Genomic DNA, 26,724 nt, shown 5'->3' on the forward strand with positions numbered 1-26,724 from the left:
TTATTGGGCCCCCTCAACCCCACAACCCATGCAACAAGCAGATTTTCATATGGGCCCAAAACATGACTCGCGATTATGTTAGTTAATCTCTATGCTTCATGGCTAGGTCTGTCTGTGACTGACATAAGAAGGAAAACTGCTGATGCACTACAATATTTCAAAAGTGCACCTTGTGTTTTCTCAACATTGAAACTGTTTTGTTTGTTTTTCATCAGGGGCCCTATGCATAGTGTGTGGTCTGCATATAGGGCAAGCTGGCCCTTATTTTAGAGTTGTATGTGTGACCCCTGCGGGAATCAAACCCTCAACCCTGGCATTGCTAGTGCCACATTCATACCAAATGAGCCACATAGGACCACTAGTGTGAACTTGTTAGCTTTAGTGGCCTTTTGAAATGAATCCAGAAAGAGTATCATCTTTCTAAATTAACACCTAGATACACAGATTAACATGATGATGGCATAGCTCTTTCACTTAAAGTTCAAGGTCCACCTCATCAGTCACCCATTATTGGATCTTGACTCACTCTCTCGTGAATGGCTTTCCAGAACGCATAAACACATACTGAATAACAGGAACACATACCATTTACTGAGGTCTAAGTATAAAACTTCACCTTCTCTTAAAACTTCAAAGGGTGCATCTATAGAAGCAGCAGTTTCGTTTGTTTGGGTGATAAAGAGAATACCATTTCTTCAATTTAAAATTGTAATCAATATTCACTTTTTTTTAACTCACTACCACACCTGTGTTCTGTTCACTTCATACGAAGAAGAAATGTTAAATAACATACAGTATCAAACAATGGTGTAAAGTAAGTACAAAATACTTCAAAGTTCTATTTAAGCTGTTTTTGTTGGGCATCTGTACTTTACTTAAACTATTTTTGACAACTTTTACTTTTTCTTCACTACATTCTTAAAGAAAGAAAGAAAATAATGTACTTTTACCGCCATACATTTTTCTCCATACATTTTCCCTGACAAATGGTCCAATTCACATACGTATCAAGAGAACATCCCTGGTCATCCCTACTGCCTCTCATTTGGCGACTCACTAAACACAAATGCGTAGTTTGTAAATGATGTCTGAATGTTGGAGTGTGCCCTGGCTATCCGTAAATTACAAAAACAAGAAAATTGGTTTGCTTAATATAAGGAATTTGAAAAGATTTTTACTTTACTTTTGATACTTAAGCATATTTAAAACCAAATACTTGGGGAGACTTTCACTTTTACTTGAGTCATTTTCTATTAAGGTATCTTAACTTTTAATCAAGTGTCACGGATCCCTCGGAAACTCTGTCATTGCGCACACCTGTTGCCCATTTCCTTGATTAGTAATTGTATTTATGTGCCCTTTGTTGCCCCATTCGGCTGTCCATTATTGTTCCAATGTCCGTTGGTCGTGTGAGTACCTATGCGTTGTCTCAGCCGGTGCTACGTGTTTGGTGCGTTGTGTATTACGGGTCTCCTCCGGTGTCATTCTAGGAGGTTTACCCTCGCTCTTTTGTTTGGGTACATCCCAGTGTTTTGTATACATGTTTGTTTTTTTGGGTGTATTAAAAACCCAGATGATGTATTCCTGCGCCTGTCTCCAAATCCTTTATATCAGCGTGACATCAATTCTGAGAATTGGGTACCTTTTCCACCACTGGAATAAATAAGAAAAGGAGACCAAGTTCTGGAAAAGTATTTCAAATTTATTAAACAAGTCTCAATGTACATTTGTTTGCAAAAACACATTCATTCGCAGTAGCAATATTTTTTACACCATAAAGAAGTCTGTTTCCTTCAACTGCTAGTTTTCTACACTTCCTGTGGCCAGTAGAGGCATATTCAATTCCTTTTCTGTTTCACAAAAAAAATCTATATTTTATTTTCCGTTAGGTCCATCCATATTGTCAGAGGTAAGGAGAGACCTCAATATCTAAAAGACACGTGATTTTTTTTTTCACTCGCTTTCTCTTCCTCCCTTCAACCATTATTTTTAGACTTGCTCATACCCTCACAACATTCTTTAGTCCTTCTGTCCAATATTTAGTATACACCTTTCACAATGACGCCTCAAAGATTAAACCTTTTTTTCTGCAGCAATACTCATCAAATGTAGTGGATTACAAAAATTCCATCCCTAGCCAACCCTGAAACAATCCACTGCTGCAAATATATTTTTTCACGAAGATCTGTATGATTGATGAAAACAGGTGAAATTATGGAAGTAAATAGTGTAAGTGTATTATCCTGCATTAAAGTAACTGTCCAGTGTTTCCAGATTTTGATGAAATATGACCAATTATTAATTACAATACGAGTTAAATAGTTTTCCATAAAAAAAAGTGGTAATTAAGTATGTTTTCTGTGTTGGAATGGTGTGGGCGTAGCCCAACAACAGAATGGTGTGGTCATATACCGCTCATTAAAAATATTAATGCGAGTAGACCGCAGATTGGCCAGCTCATCCTCCCCAGGAAGGTGACATCATCCTCCTCTTTAAAAGGTCTGTTTGAGATACAAGTTTATAGTGTTTTTTTCTCCAATTGCAGCTTTGGCCACAAATACCAGTATTGGATAAGTCAACAACAAAACATAGTCATTCAATTTGATTTTCACTAGACAGTTCCTTTAAAGGCCTGTGATTTTCTATATTTCCACACTAGGTTTTGAATAATACTGTGAAATTGTGAAAATGATGATCGTGCTCTTTTAGTGTAAGAGATGTTTGAAAAGACCGCCTGAAATGTCAGCCTGTTTTGGTGGGATGGAGTTTTGGCCTGCCTGGTGATGTCACCAGGCTGTAAATCTGTTAATAATAGACAAATAAAAAAGAGAGTTCCAAACCTCTCTGCCAATAACAGCTCGTTTTCAATTTTCCCCTCCCCACTCAGACCACTCCCAGACAGTCCTAGCAAAATTATTTATTAAGAAATTGCTCTTTGCTAAGCAGCTATTTTTGTTTATTTTTGGACCTTTAAAAATATCAAACAGCAATCCCAAAACATACTTATGAAGGGAGATGGATGGACTGGCCAGCAGTTCCGAAAGCATGTGGTTTGCTGTACACATCAATACAAAACAAATATGTTTTCACATATTGTATAGGGGGGTCTGGAAAGAAAACATATTTTTTAAATACAGCGAAAGCCCCATCAACTTGTCCAAAACAGACTTCAACTCATAAATGTGAGATTACTGTATCCATGTTACTATAAAAACATCAAGAATACTTTCCACACCGCAAATCTTCAGTTGTGTTTTTATGAAACCTTATGAAATGTCTAAACATCCACCTCTTACTCACAGTGCTTGCTACCTGCATTAAGAGCACCTAAATGTGACAGGGCAAAATTGTCAACACTTAATGACATTGCAGTAATAACAATACCCAAGATAAACAGGCAACAACATACCAATTTCAGCAGAAGTATATCAAACCAAACCACATATTGCATAATGTGTATTCAAGACAAGCGCTCATTCATTTTCAATAGTAAAATAATAACAAGGTTCAGAAAGGAAATAGAATGTCCACCATAATTGTTTTTAGTGCTAATATTGTTGGCAACATATCGTTTTTTTTAACCAATTAAAACAATACAAGATTATACTGTACTGAACTGAACTCACCAACAGGGAGAAAGCAAACAGCAGGTGGCACCGTAACAGAGAGAAGGGAGGAAGCCAAGTACAGGTTCAGATCAAGGTCAATAAAGATACAAAGAGAGATATAAGCCCTCTTCCATTCTCCTGAGGACTTAGTTCAAGTGTGCTGTCAAGCCTCATGTACTTGCTAAAGAAATAAATGGGACAACCTGCACCCTTCCGGAAGTTGTGCATTTTAGAACATAGACCTCTAGTGTGGAGAATGTGACAAAGAAAATGTCTACAACATGTTTCCCAATCCATTCCTAGGAACCTCTCAGTGAGCACTTATTTTTAGCCCAGCACTTGCACACCTAATTTAACTCCTCAACCCTTGATTTGTTGGCACAGGTGTGTTAATGCTGGGCTAGAACAAAGGGGCAGTGCTGGGGGTCCCACATGAATGGATTTGGAGCCTAATCTTATTAATAACCAATGGAGGGTGGGTTTGACAATCATGATTACTATTATTAATTCAATGTACAGATTAAAATGATTATCATGACAATGCCTGTGAGAACGATTGCATGAGGTTATATTGCATTGCATGAGTATTGCAATACCAAATCAAAATGACCCAAAATCAAACATGTAAATAAAATATACAGCACATGGTAAAAAACTACATTAACTAGTAAACATTTCTGCCAAACTCCCAAATGTAACACAGAGTTGTTAAGAAAAGAAAGGGGGATAGAGTGGTAGCCTACTTCAGAAAGGTGAGGCAATAACAATCCTGTCGGTTGAGATGACCAAGAACCGTGATGACCATGACGACCGGCATTGATGACCATGAACCAAATAGTCCAGACAGTAGGGTTAGGGGCACTGGGGGGCCCAGAACACATCAGGACACGTCAAAAGTCACCCCTATGTGGGAAACAGAATACGTCAGGGCATGTCAAAATGCACTCCTGTGTGGGAAACAGAACACAAGATAATTGGAGATTAGGATTAGGAAACTGGAAACTTGTCATGGTTCCTACATAAAATGTTAACACTTTAGTTGAAGAAAAAAAGGTACTATCTAGAACCTATAAAAGGGTTCTTCAGCTGTCCCCATAGGATAACCCTTTGAAGAACCCTTTTTGGTTCCAGGTAGAATCATTTTGGGTTCCATGTAAAACTCTTTCCACAGTGGGTTCTACATGGAACCCAAAAGGGTTCTACCTGTAACCAAAAAGGGTTTTACCTGGAACTAAAAAGAGTTATCCTATGGGGACAGCCGAAGAACCCTTTTGGAACCCTTTTTTAAGAGTGTACCTAAAGAATCATGCTTATTTACTGCTACAAATGAATGTGGCATGTATGGAAATAAATATCCTTCAAATAAAGTATTCACCCCCAAAAACAATGAACTGCAGGAATTACAGCATAACATTTTTCTGCAATTAACATTAATAGTCCTTGTATTATAACCATAACCAAGGGGTATGTGGACACCTGCTCGTCGAACATCTAATTCCAAAATCATGGGCATTAATATGGAGATGGTCCCTCCTTCGCTGCTATAACAGCCTCCTCTCTGCTGGGAAGGCTTTCCACTAGATGTTGGAACATTGCTGTGGGAACTTGCTTCCATTCAGTTACAAGAGAATTAGTGAGGTCGGGCACTGATGTTGGGTGATTAGACCTGGCTCGCAGTCAGCTTTCCAATTCATCGCAAAGGTGTTCGGTGGTGTTGAGGTCATGGCTCTGTGCAGGCCAGTCAAGTTGTTCCACACCGATCTCGACAATTTCTGTATGGACCTCACTTTGTGTACGGGGGCATTTCATGCTAAAACAGGAAAGGGCCTTCCACAAACTGTTGCCACAAAGTTGGAATCACAGAATCGCCTAGAATGTCATTGTATGCTGTAGCGTTAAGATTTCCCTTCACTGGAACTAAGGGGCCCGAACCATGAAAAACAGCCCCAGACCATTATTCCTCCTCCACAAAACTTTACATTTAGCACTATGCATTGGGACAGGTAGCGTTTTCCTGGCATCCGCCAAACCCAGATTCGTCAGTCGGACTGCCAGATGATGAAGAGTGGTTCATCACTCCAGAGAAGGCTTTTCCACTTCTCCAGAGTCCAATGGCGGCGAGCTGTACACCATGTCCGTCGACACTTGTCATTGCGCATGGTGATCTTAGGCTTGTGTGCGGCTGCTCGGCCATGGAAACCCATTTCATGAAGCTCCCGAAGAACAGTTCTTGTGCTGGCGTTGCTTTCAGAGGCATTTTGAAACTCGGTAGTGAGTGTTGCAACCAAGGACAGACGATTTTTACCTGCTTCAGCATTCGGCAGTCCCATTCTGTGAGCTTGTGTGGCCTACCACTTCGCGTCTGTGCCGTTGTTGCTCCAAGAAGTTTCCACTTCACTTCACAAACAGCACTTACAGTTGATTGGGCCAGCTCTAGCAGGGCAGAAATTTGATGAACTGACTTGTTGGAACGGTGGCATCCTATGACTGTGCCACGTTAAAAATCACTGAGCTTTTCAGTACGGCCAGTCTACTGCCAATGTTTGTCTATGGAGATTGCATGGCGGTGTGCTCAATTTTATACACCTGTCAGCAATGGGTGTGGCTGAAATAGCCGAATCCCCTAATATGAAAGGGTGTCCACACACCTTTGGCCATGTAGTGTACTTGGTATAAAACTTTTTAGTTGGGTAGGGGAAGTCCCAATCTAATTGTCTGCTGTGCTTGCGTCCCTGCTGGTACTGTATGTGCCCATGATTTGTTTATGTAATGGCTGAGTGCCGGAGATGATGGTCCACTTCTCACTTTTTCCCTTCTGCGTGACTGTGTCCTATAAAAAGGTTGACGCCATTGCAGCCCTGCGTTGCCACAGCCAAGAGCCTTGATTTCCAGCAGCAGCTGGCCTACCCCTGTATCAGCACAACAAGTGCCTTGCATCGCACTGACCTTTCCCTCCCTCCGCCGGCCCCCTAGCTATGCTGGCCTGGCCACGCCTCTTCCCCTTCCCCAGCAAACAACAACCAATGCCCCTCTGGGCCAGCCCAGGTCTCCTATCCCTGATATTATCCTCGATAGCTTTAATATGACACATAATTATGTTACTGGAAGCGGCTAGTATACTTTGAGATGTGGGTAAACAGTGTTTCTTAACTCCGTCCCTTGAACATCCCACTCCCAAGGTTGCACATGTTCCAGCCAAGTTCAAGCACACCTGATTCAACATATAAAGGGCCTGGTGTTGAGTTCAGCGGTTGAATCAGGCATGCTTGAGCAGGGCTAGCATACAAGTGTGCAACCTAGGACTGGAGTTGAGAAACACTGCAAGAGAGGCATGTCTGCAGGTGAAATGGGCTTGCCTTAGCCGAATAGAACTGTATCCTTCATCCCAAACAGCATGCTTAAAAATAGCAGGTTGTCACTTGTTTTAAACAGAGCTGTTTTGATACCAGGTCTGGAAAGAGGTTAAAGTTCAAAAGGTTGTGCATGCTAGAGTTGTGTTACTCAGGTGTGGGTTACCACCTTTTTATTCCCTTTACTGGAATAAATAACTGTTGCAGAATGCCATGGTTTGTACAAGACGTCTCGGCCTAGACACATATTTTTGTAGTTAAGAAGATGGAGTATTTTTGTAGTTAAGAAGATGGAGTATTTTTGTAGTTAAGAAGATGGAGTATTTTTGTAGTTAAGATGTTCTTCTATTCTATGATCCTGACTTATTCATTTGAAACAGCATTATTATGTTTTTTGGGACTGAAACGTCACCCATCAATCCTCCCTTAAAATAGCCTAAGACTTGACACCAACAATCACCTGGAACAATATCCATAGATGTTTTACTCCATTATAGTGTAGGGAAAGATACATTGGTGTGCAAGTGATTAAGATTGTCAATTATACTGTCATAATTAGGATGTAAATTACGCTGATTAGTGAGAAGAAAGAAATATAACAAGGGCTGCCTGTCTTAATGCAGCCATACTATATGATAGAGAACTCAAAAAAATCACTTACGTATCATGTGACAGGTCCTGCCGTTTACCTGTGCTCCACCACAAAGCTCATGGTGGTCCCATCGAAAGAGGGCGGGGCGATGATGCGTGGTCCCTGCTGGGAGGTGAAGCCCTGGACCCCCGGCCTGCCCTGCTGCTGGACGTGGCCCATACTGGAGCCTCCAGCCAAGGGAGACTTCCCAGACCCTGTGGCCATGTAGTAAGGACTCTCCATGTCCATGTAGTCTGGCTGGGAGGAACCGCCTTTGTTTCCGGAGTCTTCCTGCTCCAACGGCATGGAGAGCTGCGACTGCATTCTAGTGGGAATCAGGGTAGGCGTGCTGGGCATGGCAGGTATGAAGCCTGGGTAGATCATGTAGGTGGGGCCATAGGAGCCAGGACTCAGGGCTAAAGGTGAGATGGGCATGGGCATGGGCATGGGCGGCATTTGGGGCATGGACATGGACATGGGAGACATGGGCTGCTGGGACATGGGCACGTCCACATACTGGCCCGTCTCGGGGTCGAAGAGGCGGCGGGTGGACTGCTGGACGGGGGTGTCCACCAGGTAGTAGTTCCCTGTACTGGGGTCAAAGAGCATCTTTCTCTGGGTGCGCTGGTAGTGGTCGATCTGGGGGATGGCTTGTGGGGACATGGTTGGGGAAAAGCAGTACATCTGTGGTTGGGTGGACGCCATGCTCTGAGCCATGGGCATGTGGTAGATGGTGGCAGTTGGCGTGTCCTGGGCTCTCGTCTCCATGACGATGGTGGAGCGTTTCTGTGGGGAAAGTCGGGTCTCTTCCTGCCTCCTGGCGCCGCAATAACCGGGTGGGCTGGCCATCTGGGTCTTGGCGCCAGTGGCGGGGAAGGTGTAAATTGCTGTCTTCTCGCATCCACCGCCAGCGGAAACAGCGGTTTGCTTGGCGCTGGTGGCATGAGACTTGCCGGGGATGGTGAGATAGTTTTCGTGCTCGACTGAAGCTCTGCTGAACTGGAAGGGCATGTCTGCCTTCATACTGTTGGCCGTCTCCCTCTGTCTCTCTCTCTGTCTCTCCTCTGCCTTTCTGAGCTGCTGGGAGATTTTCACTGACACCGGAAGTTTAGGAGACACTGGGCTGAAGCCTTTGCAGTAAGGTGATTGTGATACAGCATGTGGCTGTGATGATGCCTTGTTATTGTTATTTGTGAGGGGTTTTCCTGAAGCCATGGAGCTGACATTAAACACATTATTGGTACCCATTGGTGTTACACCTAGCTGAGCCAGGGATTTGGGCACATCCTGGCTGATGGGAATGTAAAAAGTCTTCAGGGGTTCTTTCTCCTCTCGTTTGAGTGGTGTCTTTTCGCAAACGGGCAAAGCGGTCGTAGCAGGCAAGGATTTGTCAGAGTTAAGGTATGAGTCTCTCCGGATGAGCTTGTCCATGTTAAATGTTGGCACGGTCATGGCATTGGCCACATTCACTCCCTCCTCCTCTGGCCCATGCTCCTCGCTGGATATGAGAGAGAGCAGATGACTGTCTGATAATATGGAGTGTGGCTCTGATTTCCTCTTCCACTCATTTCTATCAAAAACATACAACTGCTCCATGGTTTTGACTGCAGCCTGTAATTTCTCGAAGGCACCCACGTTGGACATTTTACACTCGGGTTTTGTCTTGTCACTGATGTCAGGTGTTTTATCCTGTCTTCTAGAAGCTGATCTGGTTTCAATTACAAGTCCAATGGGGCCTTCAGAAGAATCACCTTTCAGTTGTTTTGTATTGTATAATGGCGCTCTCCATGTCGGTTGGTGGAAGTCGCTTTTGGTGACCTCTTGCTGGGGTGATGACCTGTCAACTTCAAATAAATCCTCGTTGAGTCTAGGTTTAGAATACCCAATTAGATTTCCAGATTGCTTCCCATTCCCATTGGTATTGGTATTCACAGACTGACACTTTATTACTATGGGGGAAAGCGACGCAGGGTTTCGATAAGACCCCTGTTTGAAAAGCTTTTGATCTGAGTTAAGGTCGCCGGCGGTGGCGTTATTATCCAACGACACAAAGTGATAAGAACTTTTAACCAATTTACGCACGTCTCTAACTTGGTGTATAGGTGTTTGCAGCTTGCCCCTGTGGTCTCGTATGTCTCTGACCGTGAAGTGTGGTACTTTTTCGGAGGACTCACCCTTCAACGCTGCGGCGAGCGCCTGACATCTGGACTCGTCGCCTGCCTTTTTCAGGTTGACTGAGTTGCAGCCTATATTGGAAGGCACCAGCTTTGCAACGTTGAACGGGTCGCTTTTGTTTTCTTTTACACTCCGTAAACTGATTTTAATTTCGGGTGATTTGGATGTTACCACACTCCTCGGACCAGCGACGTATTGGGTGTTGTTGGCGCGTAATTTCATACCTCCTCCCTCTCCTTGATCCGCGGCAGCGCGGGTGGAATAATTCATAGTCGGCAGCTGCTTTGAAACTTCTCTCTCATTGGACAGTTGTTGGATACTTGGCACAAACAAATGTAACATTTTGGTTAGCTCACTGTTGCCTGAATCGGTGTACAAGTCCGTTTCCCCCTGGTTGTCGTTGGACGAAGACGGTTTCCCCTCCGGAGTTTTATCGTTTATATGTTCCTTTTGAAACTCTAGCTCACCGTCCCTCCAGGATCTGAATGCGCTATTTTGGCTGCGTAGCAGTGTGTTGTTGGCCACTTCGAATGCTCCTTTTTTAGTATCGAATCCTACTTCATTTGTCGACGCTAAATTCGTTTCTGGTGCAAGAGTTAAAGTGTCTTGTCTCCGACATTCGTCCTTGGCATCGCACGAGCTAGTGTCCACTAAGTCCCCTAGTTCATCGACACAAACAATAGTTAAGTCAGAACTCGCCTCTGAGTATTTCGGGCTTTGCCTTTGGAAATCCTTGGACTCTTTCGGTGTAGCCCTCTCCCTCTCCATGTGCGCAATTTCAGGCTCTTGTCGGAGAAGGCAGTGAGATGGAGCGTGATAGGACTCGCGTATCTCCCCCCTCTCCATTTTGCGCTCCTGCTCAAACTGCATTTTCTTAGAAATTACATTTTTAAGAAGGCTCGAGGCGAATATTGCTTTCTTATGTGTGCCTTCCATGGTTTCCCCTGCATTACAGGGTTGCTTGCTGGCCTCATTCCCCTGGCCGCTTGGCAAGGTGCTGGTAACTTCATCTGTGGAACGTGATCCTGTTACGTTTTGTGCAAATTTCGAGCGCCTTTCACTCCCAGGCAGTCCTGATTTGACATTACAACGAATATTTAATGTTTCTGTGAGCGTGATAACTCCACCGTGCCCTGTCCCAAATTTTCCCATAAGCTCAAGTTTCTTTGCTGCAGAAGATGCGTTATAGGGACCAGAAAGAGCACCATTCAATGCAAAGAGCTTGTTCGGGGGCGGTTTTGTACTAGCCAATGCCAAACCCTTATATCCTTTATTGTCTTTATTCTTAGCAATTTCAGAGGATGACGTGGAACTTTTATGAGACCCTGTGTTTGGTTCGCGTCCCTGAGGCATGTTCATGTTGCCATATTTAAGGTCAACAAAAGTTGACCACCTGTTCAACCCCAGCTCGGAGGCGGAGGACTCGCTGGAGGTACTGAAATTGATGGCATCAAAATATGGGTATGCTAAACTCTTGAACGCTCTGGCAGTCAAATTGCGCACTTCCTTATCCGCATCGTCAAGTTCACTGACGGCGCTGGACGCACCGCTGGAATAGTCGTTAACATCTTTGCCTTTTAAATTCTTGCCAAAGTGCAAGCGTCCGGGGGCGGCTATGAAACACTTAGCGCTATCACAGACATTCTCCGTATTTGCATCACCAGCTCCTCTAAACACGTAGCGACTCATGTCTCCGGCGTGCTTGGCATGATAAGTAATATTTTCATTTTCTTGGACGTTGCTAGGCTCATTTATAGCTCGAGAAGTCGTTTTGATTGACAGGTGGATCTGTCCTATAACATTATTTTGGTTCTTTGACAGACTTTCATCTGAGATGGCGCACTTGTCCCTGTCCCCGAGATCACTTTCCAGCTTAGTGCTGACTGCCGCACCGCTATTAGCCTGACCCTGATTGCTTTTCACCCTCTTCTCTCTTCCTGCCATCGTTCCATCGCCGTCAAAAGCAGCATAATCTACAAAAGAGTAGATCTGGTTATCATCCCACTCCTGTCCGATATCATTATCGACATCGTGATCTGAAAGCTCGGAGAGCTGGATCTCGTGCGTGGTTATGTAATGAGGCTCATCCTCCACGGTACTGCAAGGCACACAATCTTCACAATCACCGGTCAGCACCAAACTCACATCATCATCCGATTCACTTTGCCCGCTTAACATGTCAGTGTATTGTAAATCTTCATTGTCAATTGGCATATTTTCTGCATCCTCAAACGCGTCCTTTTCCGGTGTCCACTCCGCGGTGACCTCCCTATTACCAACGTATCTAGGGGATTCGGGAGAGTCCATCATGTTTTCATTCAGGTTAGGAACCTCGGAGAAGCAGACAGTTCCAAGAAACCCTGATAGATAGCCCTTGGCACACTCCTTTGTGTTAATATCCTCCTTTAATTTGTCGCCGTTGATATGACCAGTCACCTTACTCATCAGGTCTCCGTCTCCAGAAGTTTTCTCTTCTGCTCTCGAGCCACCGTTGCCCTCGTCAATCGCCATTTGGCTCCCCTCACCGGTGACAGTGTTCGTGTCGTCTGTATCTATGTCAAGTAAATCATTCAATTCGACGTACTTCGATTCGTCTTGCGTCCCAGTGGTATCCGTGATATCTGGCATGCGCTTTTTTAACACGACGGTGGACTTTGGGTAAGTTCGATTTTTGTCGGACGCCTCCATTGTTTCCATTGCATTATGCACGCCTTTTATGCTGTCTATTTTACATTTGGCATAAGATAGAAAATAAACAATAGAGGTAGAGGTCCCCAGGATTCCCTACTTCACTCCCTGATGTCCAGAGAATCAACCACAGGATCCTAGTGGAGGTATTGCTGTGCGCGGCGCCTCTGGCCAACAGTGGCACTCCGGACTGTCACTTCGGATGCCATTGGACACGCCGGCACTACAGACATTCCATACTGGAAGCATAAAGCATCTAAAATGATTAGCTATTTCTGAACCGGTGCGCGCTTCCACAGGCGTGAACAAAATTAACACATTAAGCTATAGGCCTACTGTATAATGGATATTTTTAGTTGCTCCAACTCCAAGTCTGAACTTGGAGATGAACAGAATAGGCATTGTGTGATGGGACGGACCCGTTGCAAATAGTCGTAACAATACACAAATATAGAAATATTGACGAGATGTTAAAACGGCTATTTTTAACCTCGGTTATGTGCAGCGTGTTTTGTTTCACACCGGAGACAAGGCTGTCTCACAGACATACCACCCAAGTGCAAACAACCCACTGGGCACAGGCGTCAATTCAACGTCTATTCCATCTTGGTTCAACGTAATTGAAATTACGTGGAAACAACGTTGATTCAACCAGTGTGTGCCCAGTGGGAATGACTGGGAGGGATTTAGAACTTAATGTAAATGCTTGTAAACGCCTAAGTGTATTATCACACTTTTATGCACGTGATTTTAAGCCACATGATAATTATTTTAAGACTAAAAGTGAGATGCGTGTCACTGGGTGGGAATAGGATACGTTGTAAGCGTTGCTTGAAGGCATATGCCAATAGGACAGTAATGTTTTGCTGATACGCACAGGCAATGGTGAATATGCACGGTTGCATCTCAATGAACCTACTCAATTGTTTTATTCTCTACTTCCAGTATCAATGAATAGTTATTTGTGTTGAAAAATAATTACATTGCTTAGGCTAATGACAGTCATTACAGACCATATATTAAATCATGAAATTAACACTCAATAACGTATTTTTTTTATTTTGTACACAAATGTCTCTTGACATGTAATATGTATCAAATTAAGGCTAGATTTTAAGATAGTGATTTTCAGTATAACAATTTTTTTTGCTGTGTTCTGCTCAAAAGTGACCGATTCAGAACCATTTCAGCCCCGGACAGCTCCTGAGGACCGCCTCCGTAAATTCAATTTGCTAAGCATACAGTCACCTGCAAACATATTGGCACCCTTCATAAAGATGAGCAAAAAAGACTGTATAAAATAATAAATTCAAATACTGAGCTATATTGTATGCAAAAAAAGGGAAATTATTTTATTTTATACTAGCACAATTGCACAATTGCTCAATTGATTTTGTAATAAAGTAATAAAAATAAATACAAAAAATATAGGTGTCAATATTATTGGCAGCTCTGTTTTCAAAAGTCTAGCAACCTGGTACTTAGTACATTTCATAATGCCGTTGACCTTAACAAGGGCCCCAGGACCAGTGGAAGCAAAATAGACAAAGAGCTCTATTTCCATGTCATCTAACTATAGCACTGCCTGGAGTTTGCTAAACAGCATTGGCACTTGGATTTGAACTGGTGCTATGATCAGATGATATGAAAATACAGTTCTCTGGCCACGCACACCAGTGGTGGGTTTGGTGTCAAAAAGTGAGGAATATGCAGAAAAGTACCATATACCTACTGTAAAATATGGTGGATCTGTTCATTTTTTATTTTTTTTACCCTATTTTCTCTCCAATTTTGTGGTATCCATTTGGTAGTTACAGTCTTGTCTCATCGTTACAACTCCCGTACGGACTCGGGAGTGGCGAAGGTGGAGAGCCGTCCGTCCTCCAAAACACAACCCAACCAAGCCACACTGCTTCTTGACGCAATGCCCACTTAACCCAGAAGCCAGCCGCACCAATGTGTCAGAGGAAACACCGTACACCTGGCGACCGTGTCAGCTTGCACTGCGCCCGCCCCACCACAGGAGTCCCTAGTGCATGATGGGACAAGGACATCGCTGCCGGCCAAACCCTCCCCTGGCCCGGACGAGGCTGGGCCAATTGTGCGCGAGCCCCATGGGGTCTCCCGCTCGCGGCCGGCTGCGACAGAGCCTGGAATCTCTAGCTGCGATGCAGTGCCTTAGACCACTGCGCCACTCTGTAGGCCCATGGTGGATCTTTGATGTTATGGGACTATTTTGCTCTCATATAATTTATATTATTATAATATTTTTTGTTGTAGTATCATATATAATTGCTGTCACATTTTATTGCAGCAATGAGATTTAAAAACATTACTAGTACATTGTGTTATTACATTACCTGGAAACATAAAGAGAGCATTTGGGGAATGTTCTGGGGTGATTGTTACTGATGTTGTGAACACATTTAATTGAACATTAGGAGAACATTCCAAGGATATTTAAAATATTTTCCCAAAAAATAAACACATTTTGTTGTCAAAAACATTCTTTGAATGTTTGGGATGTTATCATCCTTATGTTAGATAAAACCACAACTATAACTTATTGCGAATGTTAGCCAATGTCCTGGGAATGTTCCTGGTTTGCAAGAGTTTTTTTCAGCAAGTGAAATAAAGATAGTAGCAACTGTATTGATGACAAAGACTTTACTGTTCGAATACCGACATACAGGGCATTCGGAAAGTATTCAGACCCCTTGACTTTTTCCACATTTTGTTAGGTTCCAACCTTTTTCTAAAATTAATTTAAAAAAAAGTTTTTTTCCTCATCAATCTACACACAATACCCCATAATGACAAAGCAAAAACAGGTTTTTAGAAATGTTACCAAATTTATTAAACACAAAAAACTGAAATTACACATTTACACAAGTATTCAGACACTTTACTCAGTACTTTATTGAAGCATCGTCTTCTTGGGTACAAGCTTGACACAACTGTATTTGGGGAGTTTCTCCCAATCGTCACTGCATATCCTCTCAAGCTTTGTCAGGTTTGATGGGGAGTGTCGCTGCACAGCTATTTTCAGGTCTCTCCAGAGATGTTCAATTGGATTCAAATCCGGGCTCTGTCTGGGCCACTCAAGGCCATTCAGAGAGTTGTCCCAAAGCCACTCCTGCGTTGACTTGGCTGTGTGCTTAGGGTCCTTGTCCTGTTGGAAGGTGAATCTTCACCCTAGTCTGAGGTCCTGAGCGCTCTGGGTCAGGTTTTCATCAAGCATCTCTCTGTACTTTGCTTCGTTCAACTTTCCCTCGATCCTGACTAGTCTCCCAGTCCCTGCCGCTGAAAAACATCCCCACAGCATGATACTGCAACCATTCTTCACCATAGGGATGGTGCCAGGTTTCCTCCAGATGTGAAGCTTGGCATTCAGGCCAAAGAGTTCAGGCTTGGTTTCATCAGACCAGAGAATCTTGTTTCTCATGGTCTGAGAGTCATTAGGTGTCTTTTGGCAAACTCCAAGCGGGATTTCATGTGGCTTTTACTGAGCAGTAGCTTCCGTCTGGCCACTCTACCATAAAGGCCTGGTTGGTGGAGTACTGCAGAGATGGTTGTCCTTCTGGAAGTTTTTTCCATCTCCAGAGGAACTCTGGAGCTCTGTCAAAGTGACCATCAGGTTTCTGGTTACATCCCTGACCAAGGCCCTTCTCCCCCGATTGCTCAGTTCGGTCGGGCGGCAAGCTATTGGAAGAGTCTTGGTGCTTCCAAACTTCTTCCATTTAAGAATGATGGAGGCCACTGTGTTCTTGGGGAACTTCAATGCTGCAGAATTATTTTGCTTCCCTTCCCCAGATCTGTGCCTTGACACAATCCTGTCTCGGAGCTCTATGGACAATTCCTTCAACATCATGGCTTGGTTTTTGCTCTGACGTACTGTCCACTATTGGGACCTTATATAAACAGGTGTGTGCCTTTCCAAAACATGTCTAATCAATTGAATTTACCACAGGTGGACTCCAATCAAGTTGTAGAAACATCTCAAGGATAATCAATGGAAACAGGATACACCTGAGCTCAATTATCGAGTCCCATAGAAAAGGGTCTGGATACTTATGTAAATATGGTATTTCTGTTTTTGCAAAAATATCTAAAAACCTGTTTTCACTTTGACATTATGGGGTATTGTGTGTAGACTGATGATTTTTTTATTTTTTATTTAATCAATTTTAGAATAAGGCTGTAACGTAACAAAATGTTGAAAAAGTCATGGCGTCTTTCCGAAGGCACTGAACATTGTTATTTATGTCTGACAGTCATTCGCAAGTCACCATAAGTTGACATCAGCTGTTTATGACATAGGTTATGACAGTATTATGCAGGCATTCTTAAGGATTAACTCAAGTGTTATCAATGATACTTCTATATCCCTAATGATGCCATTTCTCTGGGTGATAACGTGATTGGTAATGGTGATATCTACAACGTGATGGTCTATAACAGGGCTGGGCAAACTTTTTGGCTCGAGGGCCACATCAGGATTTTGAAATTCAACAGACGGCCACATTTTATGGGGGACCAATTGTTTGTTAAAATCAATTTACGGCGGCCTCCCAAGGGGCGCAGTGGTCTAAGGCACTGCATCGCAGTGCTTGATGCGTCACTACAGACCCGGGTTCGATCCCAGGCTGTGTCACAGCTGGCCGTGACTGGGAGACCCATGAGGCGGCACATAATTGGCCCAGTGTCGTCCGGGTTAGGAGAGAGTTTGGCAGGCCGAGATTTCCTTTTCCCATTGCGCTCTAGCGACTCCTGTGGCGGGCCAGGTGCATGCACCCTGACACGGTCGCCAGGTGTACAGTGTTTCCTCCGACACATTAGTGCGGCTGGCTTCCAGGTTAAGTGAACAGTGTGTCAAGAAGCAGTGCGGCTTGGCAGGGTCGTGTTTCGGAGGACGCACGGCTCTCGACCTTTGCCTCTCCCGAGTCCATACGGGAGTCGCAGTGATGAGACAAGACTGTAACTTCCAATTGGATACCACGAAATTGGGGAGATAAAAGGTTAAAAAAAAAAAAATGTATTTGATTTTTTAAATATATTTAAAAAAATGATGTCTCGCGGGCCGGATTGAAGTACTTTGCCCCCACTTGGTCTATAGGGCTCTAGGCATGAACTATAGGCAGTCGCTGAGCAGCTGTTCACAGGGCAAATACGGACAGGGCTCCTGGCTGTACACACAGGCCATGGTATAGACTAGCCATTAAGAACTTTATAACATCTCGTTGTAAAACAGGTGTAAAACAGATGTAACCACCAGCTAAATCTATGACAATAAAATGCCAGTTTACTCTGTTCCATCTTAACTGTGCAATCCACTATCTAATTTAAAAAAATGTTATCCTTTATTGAACTAGGCAAGTCAGTTAAGAACAAATTCTTATTTACAATGACAGCCTAGGTTCAGGGGCAGAACAACTGATTTTTACCTTGTCGGCTCGGTGATTCGATCTAGCAACCTTTCGGTTACTAGCCCAACACTCTAACCACTTGGCTACCTGCCGCCTCATCAGCCCAGCTCGTCAACTTATAAACTTGATCTTCACTATAAAAAAGTCTGAACCAGCTGGCTGTCACGTCTGCTCTCGCTCCCACTCTATGGCGCTCGAGGGCACCAGGCTGCCCTTCATTACGCACACCTGCCACCATCATTACGCGCAGTTGCGCAATATTGGACTCACCTGGACTCCATTACTTTGATGACTACCCCCTCTATATCTGTCTGCTCCTCAGTTTGTTCCCTGTATCAGCATTGATGTCGTTATTTTTCCCCTGTCCAGACACTGTTCCTGTTTTCATGGTTTATTAAATGTTCACTCCCTGTACTTGCTTCTCGTCTCCAGCGTCGATCCTCACACTGGCATAATTTTTATGAATATATAAAAATAATTGTTAATTGAAAAAAGGTCAAACGAAATTAAGTGCAGCTAATTTGCAGTCTTTTCAGCTTCAGTTTGAAGTGATTGTGTTAGCTGTGTTGTTGGCTAGCTCCTCTGAACAACAGTAACCACATTTTCTATGCCATGCAAAATCGCGCCTCATTAGCTCATTGTTATGGATGTATCCAAACAAATGTAACTAGACAACAGCTAAAAGAAATGCAAATGCGGCTACTTTGCTGTTTTTCTGGCTTCACTTTTTGACATGGCTGTAAGTTAGCCATAGTTGGCTAGCTAGCAAAGCAAGGGATATTTACGTTTAGAACAAACGACTGGGTCGAGTCCATAGATGCAGAAAAAAAAGACTGAAAGACTTTGTTGCGTCTCTGGCAACCGAACCGATAAAATGAACGACCAGCTGGCTTGGGTTGTGAAGGTGTTGGTGAATGGGAAAATGCAGAGTCAGGCGCAGGACACAGATATGAGTAAAAGGCCAAAATGTACTCAAAATATAAGTAAAGTTCCAACACGGAAAAACACAATAATCCAGAGCACTAACAACACAAACCCCCATGACAAACAATAACGCACAAAACAGAGAGGGAAGTCAGAGGGTTTTCACACACTGTTGCTGGTATTTTGGTCCATTCCTCCATGCAGATCTCCTCTAGAGCAGTGATGTTTTGGGGCTGTTGCTGGGCAACACGGACTTTCAACTCCCTCCAAAGATTTTCTATGGGGTTGAGATCTGGAGACTGGCTAAGCCACTCCAGGACCTTGAAATGCTTCTTACGAAGCCACTCCTTCGTTTGCTCGGGCGGTGTGTTTGGGATCATTGTCATGCTGAAAGACCCAGCCACGTTTCATATTCAATGCCCTTGCTGATGGAAGGAGGTTTTCACTCAAAATCCCACGATACATGGCCCCATTCATTCTTTCCGTTACACGGATCAGTCGTCCTGGTCCCTTTGCAGAAAAACAGCCCCAAAGCATGATGTTTCCACCCCCATGCTTCACAGTAGGTATGGTGTTCTTTGGATGCAACTCAGCATTCTTTGTCCTCCAAACACGACGAGTTGAGTTTTTACCAAAAAGTTATATTTTGGTTTCATCTGACCATATGACATTCTCCCAATCTTCTTCTGGATCATCCAAATGCTCTCTAGCAAACTTCAGACGGGCCTGGACATGTACTGGCTTAAGCAGGGGGACACGTCTGGCACTGCAGGATTTGAGTCCCTGGCGGCGTAGTGTGTTACTGATGGTAGGCTTTGTTACTTTGGTCCCAGCTCTCTGCAGGTCATTCACTAGGTCCCCCCGTGTGGTTCTGGGATTTTTGCTCACCGTTCTTGTGATCATTTTGACCCCACGGGGTGAGATCTTGCGTGGAGCCCCAGATCGAGGGAGATTATCAGTGGTCTTGTATGTATTCCATTTCCTAATAAATGCTCCCACAGTTGATTTCTTCAAACCAAGCTGCTTACCTATTGCAGATTCAGTCTTCCCAGCCTGGTGCAGGTCTACAATTTTGTTTCTGGTGTCTTTTGACAGCTCTTTGGTCTTGGTCATAGTGGAGTTTGGAGTGTGACTGTTTGAGGTTGTAGACAGGTGTCTTTTATACTGATAACAAGTTCAAACAGGTGCCATTAATACAGGTAATGAGTGGAGTACAGAAGAGCCTCTTAAAGAAGAAGTTACAGGTCTGTGAGAGCCAGAAATCTTGCTTGTTTGTAGGTGACCAAATACTTATTTTCCACCATAATTTGCAAATAAATTCATTAAAAATCCTACAATGTGGTTTTCTGGATTTTCCCCCCTCATTTTGTCTGTCATAGTTGAAGTGTACCTATGATGAAAATTACAGGCCTCTCATCTTTTTAAGTGGGAGAACTTGCACAATTGGTGGCTGACTAAATACTTTTTTGCCTGACTGTACTTATTGCTGATTGTTAACATTCTGACTTGCTAAAGCCTGTCCGATAAGAACAAGGCAGACTTGTCCATATCCAGAGTTGTATTGTCTCTTGGTCACCACCACACATTAGGACACACATACACATAGAAGTGATCTTTGTGATACATAGGAGTGGACTTGTGTTTTTTTAATGAATGAGGTCAATCCATAACGCAGACGAAGGACATCAAGGATCTTCTATGTGTGTGTCATCTGCCGACAACGATAGCAACTCTGAGATAGTTGGAGGGGCCACAGTTAAAATGTGCATTCGGGCATTCTGATTGGTGGAAACCAGGAGGCTGTGATAGACTGCTGAGAAGGGTAGAAATCCCACTAACGGGACTGTGGGGAAAGACACATGCACAGGCATGTCCTTTTTTTACATTTTCGTTCCTCAAAATCATTGTCACGTGGTTAATCATACAAATCTGAAGTAAGATGATACAATCTAAAAGTTCAAATTTAACTATGGTGAGAGCATCAGCCTCTGCCATACGGACACATTGATAGACTATGATCCATTGGAGGCTAAAGAAATTAGAGCATATAACTCAGAGATAGCCTATAGGCCAAAATACATAGGCCTAAACCCGACAAAATAAAAACAGTATAAAATATCCTAATGAAAATTCTGGTCCTTTCAATAACATTAATCTCTCCACCCTGCCTGCCTCCCTCCCTTTCCATCTGTCTTGACTTGGCTATTGCTGGCATCAAATCATCACTGTGTCTAGCCAGAAGCTGACACTTGCGAACTTGCAACATTGTATCAACTAGCCTATTCCGTGCCCTCAGAGTTTCCTGTGCCAGTAAGCTCGGGACAGACAGCTGTTTTTTTTAAAGACTTTTCCACTGGATATATGGGATAATCAGATCGTGATATTTGGCTCTATCACACTGAGACTCTGTGATTATCTAGCCCGGGAGTGTAGGAAACATGTAGGAAAGATTTAACAAATACTGAGGAACTATCAATCGCAATGGATGTTCAAAAGACAGACTTCGTTGACTTGCGTGAGGTTAACGAAAAATGACTGAGAAGCTCAGCTGATGAGTGGTGTATGTGATGAATTAAGACAATCGAAAATCAGACATCGCAAAATGGGCACTTTTCTACATAGGCATGTATTCTGGAAAGAGACGCGCCATCTCTTTGCCACACACGCCTCGCATTCTTCTTGAAGCAGCGTTTTAAGTTATCCTCGAGTCACATTATCTTCAACAATGTTAGACGCTTTTCACTGACAGCCGCAACTCAATCAGCTCAACCTATTGCCACGCTCACTACCCACGGGCTTCCCAAATAGGCATAGCATAGGTCTACACACTTTTGATTTGAAACAATCCACAGCTATTTAAAAAAAAAAATAAGCTAATGATCCTCTTTGCCTAAGTCATGCTCCCTGGTAAAATATTTTGAATGATTTCCTTTAGACAGGAGTAATTATATAATTATGTTGAAAAATCGATTTAGTTTAGAGCAATCCAGCATCGGTGCACTGTGCGTCTGCCAACTTTCCTTTCCAATTCGCAAGAGGCTGAAACCAGGTCTGTACATAATGAATAGATGCTCATGTCCCCGCCCTTAACAATGGGAGTATGTGGACACCTGCTCATCAAACATATCATCCCAATATCACAGGAATTAATATGGTGTTGGTCCCCCCTTTGCTGCTATAACAGCCTCCACTTCTGGGAAGGCTTTCCACTAGATGTTGGAAAATGGCAGAGGGGACTTACTTCCACAAGAGAATTTGGGCACTAAGGTTGGGCAATGATGTTGGGCGATTAGGCCTGGCTCACAGTCAGCGTTCCAATTCATCCCAAAAGTGTTTGATGGGGTTGAGGTCAGGGCTCTGTGCAGGCTAGTCAGGTTCTGCCACACTGATCTCGACAAAGGCCATTTCTGTAAGGACCTCGCTTAGTGCACAGGGGCATTGTCATACTGAAACAGGAAAGGGCCTTCCCCAAACTGTTGCCACAAAGTTGGAAGCACAGCATTGACTAGAATGTCATTGTATGCTGTAGCATAAAGATTTCCCTTCACTGGAACTAAGGGGCCGAGCCCAAACCATGAAAAACAGCCCCAGACCGTTATTCCTCCTCCATCAAACTTTACAGTTGGCACAATACATTCGGGCAGGTAGCGTTCTCCTCCTCCTGGCATCCGTCAAACCCAGATTCATCAGATGATGAAGCGTGATTGATCACACCAGAGAACACGTTTCCACTTCTCCAGAGTCCAATGGCGGCGAGCTTTACACCACTCCAGCCGACACTTGGCATTGCGCATGGTGATCTTATGCTTGTGTGCAGCTGCTCGGCGATGGAAACCCATTTCATGAAGCTCCCAAGAACAGTTATTGCAACTGAAGTTGCTTCCAGAGGCAGTTTGTAACTCTGTAGCGAGTGTTTCAACCGAGGACTTTCAACCCTTTACGTGCTTCAGCACTCGCCGATCCCATTCTGTGAGCTTGTGTGGCCTACCACTTCGTGGCTGAGCCATTGTTGCTCCTAGATGTTTCCACTTGACAATAACAGCACTTTTAGTTGACCGAGGCTGCTCGAGCAGGGCAGAAATCTGATGAACTGACTTGTTGGAAAGGTCTGTCCGATGATGGTGCCACGTTGAAAGTCACTGCGATCTTTAGTAAGGCCATTCTACTGGCAATGTTTCTCTATGGAGATTGCATGGCTGTGTGCTCGATTTGATACAACTGTCAGCAACGATTGTGGCTGAAATAGCTGAATCCACTAATTTGAAGGGATGTCCAGATACTTTTGTATGTATACAGTTGAAGTCGGAAGTTTACATACACCTTAGCCAAATACATTTAAACTCAGTTTTTCACAATTCCTGACATTTAATCCAAGTAAAAATTCCCTGTCTTAGGTCAGTTAGGATCACCACTGTATTTTAAGAATGTGAAATGTCAGAATAATAGTAGAGAGAATGATTTATTTAAGCTTTTATTACTTTCATCACATTCCCAGTGGGTCATAAGTTCATACACATTTAATTAGTATTTCGTAGCTTTGCCTTTAAATGTTTTTACTTTGGTCAAACTTTTCGGGTAGCCTTCCACAAGCTTCCCACAATAAGTTGGGTGAATTTTGGCACATTCCTCCTGGCAGAACTGTTGTAACTTGCTCGCCTCCTTGCTCGCACACGCTTTTTCAGTTCTGCCCACAAATGTTCTATTGGATTGAGGTCAGGGCTTTGTGATGGCCACTCCAATACCTTGACTTTGTTGTCCTTAAGCCATTTTGCCACAACTTTGGAAGTATGATCGGGGTCATTGTCCATTTGGAAGACCAATTTGCGCCCAAGCCTTTTCCTGACTGATGTCTTGAGATGTAGCTTCAATATATCCACATAATTTTCCGCCCTCATGATGCCATCTATTTTGTGAAGTGCACCAGTCCCTCCTGCAGCAAAGCACCCCCACAACATGATGCTGCCACCCCCGTGCTTCACGGTTGGGATGGTGTTCTTTGTCCTGCAAGCGTCCCCCTTTTCCCTCCAAACATACTGATGGCCATTATGGCCAAAAGGTTCTGTTTTTGTTTCATCAGACCAGAGGACATTTCTCCAAAAAGTATGATCTTTGTCCCCCTGTGCAGTTGCAAACCGCAGTCTGGATTTTTTATGGTGGTTTACAGTGGCCTTTCAGGTTATGTCGATATATGACTCGTTTTACCGTGGATATAGATACTTTTGTACCTGTTTCCTTCAGCATCTTCACAAGGTCCTTTGCTGTTGTTCTGGGATTGATTTGCACTTTTTGCACCAAAGTACGTTCATGTTTAGGAGACAGAACGTGTCTCCTTCCTTAGCGGTATGACGGCTAAGGAATGGTATGACGGCTGTGTTTATACTTGCGTACTATTGTTTGTACAGATGAACGTGGTACCTGCAGGCGTTTGGAAATTCTATGATGTCAAGCAAAGAGGCCCTCAGTTTGAAGGTAGGCCTTGACGTCCTCTCCTATCCTGGAGAGCTACTGGATGTGCCGGCATTTGTTCCAGACCATCACTAACACACCTGATTCAAATAATCAACTAATCATGATCTTCTATCTACACCATGATAGCTGGATCGGGTGTGTTACTGCAGGGCTGAACACCCAGGGGCTTTCCAGGATCAGAGTAGGAGCCTCTGCAGACTCTGCCCAGTTACGCATGGGGGCATGGGAGCCATTGAGTTCAGATGACTATCATAACTGAGTAATGATCCTAGTATGGTGTCCATGTTGCTGAGATTGAGGCTGTCCTAATATGGACACCGTATCTGAGAGCTAGGTAAAGATCGAAACCAAACATGTTCAGATGTAAGTGGTATATTTTCAAAAATTCTAAGAACAAAACTCTAAACGGATAATCGATCAATCAAATGTATTTATAAAGCCCTTTTAACATCAGCAAATGTAACAGATGTCACAAAGTGCTATACAGAAACCCAGCCTAAAACCCCAAACATAACTCTTGTAATAATAACACATATCTTATGTTCAGAACCGTTGATTGTGCATTTGTTGGGATTTCACACATATTTCACCACTGAGTCATTCATGCAAATTGCATATTTTGCATATTTTTTTCTGTGAAATATGAGCACATTTTGTTTAGTCACCAATACATCAGATAATGAATGATAGGCTCATCCTTTAGTAAATTTCAACTGCCATTTAAAATACAAGATACACATTTCTAAACTGTTCTTTTTGAATGCTGAATAGAAAGAACAGTAGACGGTAAATCAAATTTTCCGTACAGTATTTGACTCTAACTTCACATGTAATATGGCATGTTGTGAGCATGTTGAGAAATATGTCAGTTTCATTACAGTTTCTTTTATCGTTTTGGTGCAATCTTCACAAGTATGTGGTACATTTTCACAACTCTTAGTACAAAACTCTGAACAGAATATTCAAAAAGGCAGTTGTTTCAAAACTCTAGTACAACACCCAAAATCAGTCAATTGTTCCCCAAACTTAATCAGCGTTTTATCTAGAAATGTTTCACATTGCAATACATGTTCATATAAAGTAATTTACTTTCACAATGCAATGCTCACATTACCTTAGATATGATTCTCTTCTCTTAAAATCCATTTTACTATTACTTCATTTAGGATCACTTAAACTTTTAGTAAACCTATACATTTTACATTTAAACTGGTTTGTCTACCACATATTTTGAGAACTACATAATGAAAATGTACACTGAGTGCACAAACAATTAGGAACACTTGCTCTTTCCATGACATAGATTGACCAGGTGAATCCAGGTGAAAAGCTATGATCATTTATTGATGTCACTTGGTGAATCCACTTACATCAGTGTAGATGAAGGGGAGGAGACAGGTTGAATAAGGATTTTTAGGCCTTGAGACAATTAAGACATGGATTGTGTATGTGTGCCATTCAGAGGGTGAATGGGCAAGACCAAAGATTGAAGTGCCTTTGAACAGGGTATGGTTGTAGGTGCCAGGCGCACTGGTTTGAGTGTGTCAAGGGTTTCACGCTCAACAGTTTCCCTTGTGTATCAAAAATGGTCCACCACCCAAAGGGCATCCAGCCAACTTGACACAACTGTGGGAAGCATTGGAGTCAACATGGGCCAGCATCCCTGTGGAACCCTTTCGGCACCTTGTAGAGTCCATGCGGCGACGACTTGAGGCTGTTATGAGGGCAAAAGAGGGTGCAACTCAATATTAGGAAGGTGTTCCTAATGTTTTGTACACTCAATGTATGTCTGAAGTAGAAACATAAAAAGTATGATATACACTGAACAAAAAAATAAACGCAACATGAAAAGTGTTGGTCCCATTTATCATGAACTGAAACAAAAGATCCCATAAATGTTCCATACACACCAAAAGCACATTTGTTTACATCCCTGTTAATGAGCATTTCTCCTTTGCCAAGACAGGTGTGGAATACCAAGAAGTTGATTAAACAACATGATCATTACACAAGTGTTCCTTGTGCTGGGGACAATAAAGGGCCACTCTAAAATGTGCAGTTTTGTTACACAATACAATGCCACAGATATTTCAAGTTTTGAAGGAGCATGCTATTGGCATGCTGACTGCAGGAATGTCCACTAGAGCTGTTTCCAGATAATTTATGTTAATTTCTCTACCATAAGCCGCCTCCAATGTTGTTTTAGAGAATTTGGCAGTACGTCCAACTGGCCTCACAAGCAGACCACCGCAGACCACGTGTAGCCACACCAGCCCAGGACCACCACATCCAGCTTCTTCGCACAGCCATTGAAGAGGAGTGGGACAACATTCGAAAGGCCACAATCAACGGCCTGATCAACTCGATGCGAAGGAGATATGTCGCATTGCATGAGGCAAATTGTGGTCACATCAGATACTGACTGGTTTTCTGATCCACTCCCCTGCCTTTTT

At 43.3% G+C, this 26,724-nt stretch overlaps 1 protein-coding gene across 2 annotated transcripts; it reads right to left on the bottom strand.

Moving 5' to 3' along the window:
* Nucleotides 1–1,681: 1,681 nt before the first annotated feature.
* c9h4orf54 (chromosome 9 C4orf54 homolog) lies at nucleotides 1,682–12,644 on the bottom strand. Of its 2 annotated transcripts, none has more exons than XM_071164410.1 (2): nucleotides 7,620–12,644; nucleotides 1,682–4,511 (listed from the first exon to the last, which is right to left on the bottom strand). In XM_071164410.1, exon 1 carries the CDS (start codon nucleotides 12,459–12,461, stop codon nucleotides 7,644–7,646), a length of 4,818 nt encoding a protein of 1,605 aa, XP_071020511.1. In that variant the 5' UTR covers nucleotides 12,462–12,644; the 3' UTR covers nucleotides 1,682–4,511; nucleotides 7,620–7,643. The 2 variants fall into 2 exon arrangements, with proteins under 2 accessions (XP_071020511.1, XP_071020510.1); XM_071164409.1 differs by having other exon boundaries at nucleotides 1,682–4,555; nucleotides 7,620–12,631.
* Between the last annotated feature and the right edge of the window lie 14,080 nt (nucleotides 12,645–26,724).

The sequence above is a fragment of the Oncorhynchus clarkii genome, chromosome 9, assembly GCF_045791955.1.
Source record: "Oncorhynchus clarkii lewisi isolate Uvic-CL-2024 chromosome 9, UVic_Ocla_1.0, whole genome shotgun sequence".
NCBI lineage: Eukaryota > Metazoa > Chordata > Actinopteri > Salmoniformes > Salmonidae > Oncorhynchus > Oncorhynchus clarkii.